Source organism: Cervus canadensis, chromosome 29 (genome assembly GCF_019320065.1).
Source record: "Cervus canadensis isolate Bull #8, Minnesota chromosome 29, ASM1932006v1, whole genome shotgun sequence".
NCBI classification, from domain to species: domain Eukaryota; kingdom Metazoa; phylum Chordata; class Mammalia; order Artiodactyla; family Cervidae; genus Cervus; species Cervus canadensis.
In genome coordinates, this window is record NC_057414.1 from 25,707,166 (window position 1) to 25,714,016 (window position 6,851).

Below are 6,851 nucleotides of genomic sequence, written 5' to 3' on the forward strand. Positions count from 1 at the left end.
TTTTTAACCACTATATTAGCTTAAAGTGGTTGATCCACAGCCATTACTATATACTTGCCTTTACCAATAGAAATTTCCCTTCCTCTAATTTCTTATTCTTCTTGTAGTCTTTTTCAATAAAGAGATTTTTAACATTTCTTCTATAGTTGGTTTAGTATTGGTGAACCCTTTTAGTGCTTGCTGTCGGAGATGCTCTTTATTTTTACTTCAATTCTGAATGATAGACTTGGCTTGGAAGAGCATCCTAGGCTGCAGGGTTTTTTGGTTTGTTTTTGGTTTTGCTTTTCCCTTCAGCACTTTAAATATTGTGCTACTTCCTTCTGTCCTGCAGAAGCCCTTCAGAAAAATCAATTTATAATAGATTTATGTGGGTTATCACAAATGAGATTCTTTGTTTTCCTATTGCTGCCTTTAAAATTCTATTTTGATCTTTAACTTTTGCCATTTTAACTATGATATGCCACAGTGTATTTCACTTTGGGTTCATCTTGTTTGAGACTCTCCATAATTCCCAAACCTTGATAGCTGTTTACTTCAAATGTTTAGTGAAAATTTCATTAAATACATCTTTTACATGTTCTCTTTTTTCCTGCTGCTTCCACTAGAACATGAATGTTAATAAGCCTGATGTTGTCACAGAGGTCCATTAAACTACTCATATTTTTTAAATCTGTTGTTCTTTTTTGCTATTCTCATTGCGTGATTTCCATTATTCTGTCATCCATATCATTTAAGAATTCTTCTTTATCACTAAAATGCTGCTAATTCCTGCTAGTGTATTTTTCACTACAGTTATTGTACACTTGATCTATAACTGTTTTTTTCTAGTTCCTTGTTAAAATACTCATGGTGTTCATCTATTATTTCCCCCGGTTTCATTAGCATTCTTATTACTATTGCTTTAAATTCTTTATCAGGTAAATTAGTTATCTACTTTTCATTAGGGTTTTAATAAGGATTTTACTTGTTCTCATTCTTTGGTCTGAAACAAATTCTTATAACTTCTTATTTTTCTTAACTTTTTCTGTCTCTCTGACATTCAGTTCAATTCAGTTCAGTTCAGTCGCTCAGTCATGTCTGATTCTTTGCAATCCCATGAATCGCAGCACACCAGGCCTCCCTGTCCATCACCAACTCCCGGAGATTACTCAAACTCATGTCCATCGAGTTGGTGATGCCATCCAGCTATCTCATCCTCTGTTGTCCCCTTCTCCTCCTGACCCCAATCCCTCCCAGCATCAGGGTCTTTCCCAATGAGTCAACTCTTCGCATGAGGTGGCCAAAGTATTGGAATTTCAGCTTCAGCATCAGTCCTTCCAATGAATACCCAGGACTGATCTCCTTTAGGAATGGACTGGTTGGATCTCCTTGTAGACATTAGGTAACGCAATTACATATTCCAGTCTTGAAAGTGGTTTCTTGTATGGGAGTGTCCCTATGAAGTCTATGTATGTCCAATGGCTTTGGTGGGGGAACTGGATCTGAAGTAAGCATGTACTGTATCTTCCCCTGGGGTGTGATGGCAGCTATTGCATTGGTAGGATGTAGGGCTGGAGTTGGTGGGACCAGAGCCAGAGCCATGTGTGAGCAAGGGCTTCCCAGTTCTCAATGGTTTTCACCACCTTATCAGGGGATAGGCATGTGGGCGGAGGAGCTGGAACAAGAGCCTTAAGAAAGGGGCTTTTTCCTGTATGTGATGGCAGTTTCTGAATTATTCCAGGCCATGATCAAGGTATGAGAGCGTGGGGTTGCACTTCTGGGCTGGTTTTGCTTTTTTCGTAGTGTGCTAAAGGCTTCCTTGGTGGTTCAGTGGTTAAAAAAAAAAAAAAAGAAAAAGAAAAGTCTACCAGGGGCAGGAGACCCAGGTTTGACTCCTGGGTCAGGAAGGTCCTCTGAAGCAGGAAATGGAAACCCACTCCGGTATTCTTGCCTGGGAAATCCCATGAACAGAGGAGCCTTGTGGGCTACAGTCCATGGGGCCACAAAAGAGTCGGACACGACTTAACAACTAAATATCAACAACATCACCTAAGTTCGTGGCTAGGTAGTGGTGAGGGGTTGGTGCCACAGCACAGAGCTGACCCTGCCCCCTCCCAATATGGACAGGAATGTGCACTCTGCTGACAGTGTTCTCTCCCCTGGACCTAACGTCCCTCCTCCTGGAGTGCCTGCAGAGACTTGAGCTGACAGTGGCTCAGTTGCAGCCTCAGTGTCCAAGTCACCTCCCACCCCTCCAAGGCTGCACACTTTTGTTAGCAATGGAATCCATCCTCCCCTTTAGTGGGCAGCAACCGCAGGAACATGAGAGGTTGGGGCAGGAGCTCAGTTAGAGCTGGGGAAGAGGGGATGCTGGGGTAGTCCTTGCCAGCTGGCCGGAGTCCCAGACAGTTTTCAATCTGCTGCCTCCATGCTGTGATTGGGAGTGAGCAGGTCTGGCACATGCTCTTCAAGAGCAGGGTCTCAGTTACTTGCAGTACTCAGGTAAATCTCCACTGGTTTTCAAGCCAGAAAGGGGGCTTACTTCCTGTTTTTAAACCCCAGGGCTGGTGTGCCTAAACTCTGGCCCCAAATCCTTGCTCCTCCAGGAGTATTTCACAGCTTGTGACATCCCCTTCCTCTTCTCTGTCCCAGGTGAGAAGTATAGGTCCCAACCTTATCGCTTCTCTCCCCTTCCTGGCAGATTCCATACGAATCATTCTTTACAACCTTGGTTGTAGAAGAGCTGTTCTGCTCTTGCCCAGGTGGATTTCAGCAAGAGGTCTGTATATGTAGTGGTAATGTGATGTGTTCCTGAGGAGGGGTGAGCTTAGCATCCTACCAACCTGCCATCTAGAACTCCCTCCTCATTTTTGTAGTTTAGATTATTATAGGCAATCTCCGTGCAGAGGATCAGGCTCAGGAGAAAATTTAAATTATTTACTGGTCTTTTTGAGCATGTATCATTCAAGTACATGCACGGGGACATTCTCATTATCTCTATATAGGCTTCTTGCTTTTTAAAAGTCCTATCTTTAACATCTGGCTCGTGAAAGACCAAAAAGAGAAAATAATGATGACAGGGTAAAAGTGTGCTGGCCTTTAAATTCCCTGGAAGTCACTTCAGCTGGATTAGGAGCAGCTTGTAGCCACAGTGGAGAGGTGCACCAACAGTGGCTGCTCCCCCGGTGTCTGCACATCTGGTTCGGAAGCAACAATTAGAAATCAGAGTACAGACACTGGATATTGGAGGGGGAAAGGTCCTACTTTCCCAGCTTGGGTTCCATAAGCTCTATGGAAGCTTCTCATGGACATTTGCATGCCTGACATCCATGGAGAAAATATTTAAATTTTCCCTTGCCATATCATATTGAGGATTTTTAAGGTAGCACTTTTGCCTTTTAAAAAAAATTAAAAAGCAACATCTTTTCCAGTAAAGACAGTGAAAAAATTTGTGTATTCACAAAATATTTCCTTCAAGATGTCATTATACTGTCAGCTGCACTTTGAGGTTTAGTAATTTAAAATCTGTATGGAAGTACTAGGGGCTTTCCTGGTGGCTGAGACAGTAAAGAATCCACCTACAATGCAGGTTTGATCCCTGGGTCAGGAAGATCCTCTGGAGAAGGGAATCGCAACCCACTCCAGTATTCTTGCCTGGAGAATTCCATGGAAAGAGGAGTCTGGTGGGCTACAGTCCATGAAGTTGCAAAGAGTCAGACATGACTGAGCGACTAAGCACACACAAGGAAATATAAATAGATATGAAGGTCCACAAGAACAAAAATGATTTAGTTATTCCCAGGTTCTCGAGCTCTGTTGGTTTAACTGACAAAAATCAAATAACTTAAATTTGTGTCCTATCCAATGAAACACCGCTGAGCATCATAATATTTCTAGGGTCCTATAAAAAGAAGAGCGATGTCATAGGTAGGATCTTTCATTATCCATCAATTTACTCTCTAAATTTCTTCTTCCTAACTTGAGTTTCAAATGCCTGTAGTTATTTTATCACCTCCTTCCCTCTTTCTCCCATGTTCCAAATGTGACCATAGCAAATATGGCCATAGCATTTTCATCATTTCCCAATGCACTACTACTTTACAGTCATGCACATTACAACTTTATCAAAGATTCATGGACCATGAAATACACATACAGTTCTGTGTAGATGGACAGAATTTCAGAATAAAATTTGTTTCCTAAATCTCATGGCCACTTTCCACAAACAACCTCTTATTTGTTGTCTGTGCCTTGCTGAAGTATCTCCTAATGACATGATTCTGGATTCCTTTCTCACCCATATCCTGTCCTTTTAATTAAAAAGAAAAAAGAAACACTTTCAAACACCCCAAATTCAGTTCTTTTAATTTTTCAGAATTAGTAACTCCCTATTTGAATCAATCATCTCAACAATATACTAGTCCAAAAAGCATTCCTTTTCCCCCCAAAGAAAACCATGAAACACTTTGCCTAAACTAAAAAACATCAAAAGCAACACATAGTGTGAAGGAAATTCATATATCCCCCTTGAAAAAATAGCAGTCAATTTTCAAATTAAAAATATTTTCTCATAGTATGGTCTTAATGAAACAAATAGAATAGAGCAAAGTGAATATAAGTACAAAAGTCATAGACTTGAAATTAGAAGGCTAACAGTTAAGTCTAGATTTTTTTTTTATGAAGCTGTGAATTTAAATCATTAACCATTGTGAACTTCATTTTACCATTTATGAAATAAATATATTTATATGATCTGACATGTAATAGTTTCACTGTAAATAGTAAAAGGAAAACACTTGCCAAAAGCTAGATGCAAATATTTAGAGATGCAAACTGAATTATAATCTAAGCCTTTATAGAAACTTCAATCTCTGGCATTTAAAGGAGACATAGTCTTCCCAGTCAGAAAATGGAAAGACAGGAGTGAAACAGTATCTAATTCATGCTTCTGACAGCAAGTGGAGAATAAGCACAACTCCAATAGAATAACGTTACAATAGTGCTATCCAGCGGAGAAGGCAATGGCACCCCACTCCAGTACTCTCGCCTGGAGAATCCCATGGACGGAGGAGCCTGGTAGGCTGCAGTCCATGGGGTCGCTAAGAGTCAGCCACGACTGAGCGACTTCACTTTCCCTTTTCACTTTCATGCACTGGAGAAGGAAACGGAAACCCACTCCAGTGTTCTTACCTGGAGAATCCCAGGGACGGGGGAGCCTGGCGGGCTGCCGTGTATGGAGTCGCACAGAGTCGGACACGACTGAAGCCACGCGGCAGCAGCAGCAGCACCAGTGCTATCCAGTTCACTTTGATCACTGATCTCTTAGTATATCACAGGTATCTCAAATTTGATCACTTGGAGACCATTTTCTTTCAAAAACTTTTTTTTTAAGTTGGAAATGACAATAAAAAATAAGAGAGATATTACATATATCTTTTAAAGTTATCAAAAAACAGTTTAAAAATGTGAAAAAAGATAGTATGCAAATAGGGAAAAAGAAATCCCAGACTAAAAAACTGGAGAAAACTCTCAAATTTTCTTAATCATATTAAAAGAAAATATTCATAGGAATAAGGCTGAAACTAAAAGCAAGTAATCACACTGAATCTCCTTGTCCTGTAACTATATGCACAAACATCATTTCTGATCAAAACTTTCTCATCCTCAAAGTTTTTCTCAGAGCAAGCTTAACATCTTTGTTCCTCAAGCTGTAAATTAAGGGATTCATCATGGGAATCACATTGGTATAAAAGACAGAGGATATTTTCCCATCATCCACAGACACAGAAGATGGTCTGAGATACATAAATGCACTTGATCCAAAGAACAGAGAGACAGCAATGATGTGGGAACTGCAGGTGCTGAAGGCTTTGGACCTGCCCTCTGTGGACTTGATGTGGAAGATGCTGGTGAGGATGAGACCGTAAGAGACAAAGATGGTGAGACTGGGCACAATGATGTTGATGCCTCCCACAATGAACACTTCCAGTTCAATGATGTGGGTACTTGTGCATGAGAGCTGGAGCAGAGGGTGGATGTCACACAAATAATGGTTGATGGTGTTTGCATCACAGAAGGTCAGTCTCAGCATGCATGTAATAAGGGTCGTGGCATCCAAAACTGCCATCAAGTATGAACCAAGCATAAGGCTGGAACACACTTTAGGGGACATGGCAGCATTATACAAGAGTGGATCACAGATGGCCACATAGCGGTCATAGGCCATTGACGTCAGCACATAGCATTCAGAAATACCAAAAAAACTGAAAAAGTAAAGCTGGGTCATGCACCCCATGTAAGAGATAATCTTCTTCTTTGATATGATGTTAATCAGCATTTTGGGTGTAAACACAGAAGAATAACAGAGATCTACGAAGGACAAGTTAAAGAGGAAAAAGTACATGGGGGTGTGTAGGTGTGAACTCAGCCCAATAAGGATGATCAAGCCCAAATTTCCCATCACAGTGACCACATACATTGCTAGAAAGAGGAAGAAGAGCGGGAGCTGGAGATCTGGTTGGTCTGTCAATCCCATCAAAATAAACTGAGTCATGAAAGAACCATTCCCCAGAGCCATTCTTCCCTAAAGGAATCTGAGAGCACAGGAGAAAAGGGTCACAAAGAGGAAAAACAGGGTTTTGTATAACATCTCCTATACAAGACAGTGTATGTGCTGGGATGACTATGATAGCCTACCCTGCACTCATGGAACTTCCTTATCATTATCATGGAAATTAGTTTCAGGAACTTTCCCTTATAAACCCTTTTTTAACTAAGTAGCTAAAAGCATTAAAAGTTAGCCAATAGAGTGAAAGGAACTGCATATGCAAAGATAAGTATTGGAAAAAACCGAAGGATCATGAAAAAGAATT

The 6,851-nt window shown here is 40.8% G+C and overlaps 1 protein-coding gene across 1 annotated transcript; it reads right to left on the bottom strand.

The window, feature by feature from the left end:
• Positions 1–5,626: 5,626 nt before the first annotated feature.
• On the bottom strand, positions 5,627–6,556 carry LOC122431002 (olfactory receptor 8B3-like). The gene has a single exon (XM_043452014.1). It carries the CDS (start codon positions 6,554–6,556, stop codon positions 5,627–5,629), a length of 930 nt encoding a protein of 309 aa, XP_043307949.1.
• Between the last annotated feature and the right edge of the window lie 295 nt (positions 6,557–6,851).

Bases quoted from the DNA above. Each gene is read 5' to 3' on its own strand.
- LOC122431002 (XM_043452014.1), bottom strand. From the start codon at position 6,556: ATGGCTCTGGGGAATGGTTCTTTCATGACTCAGTTTATTTTGATGGGA.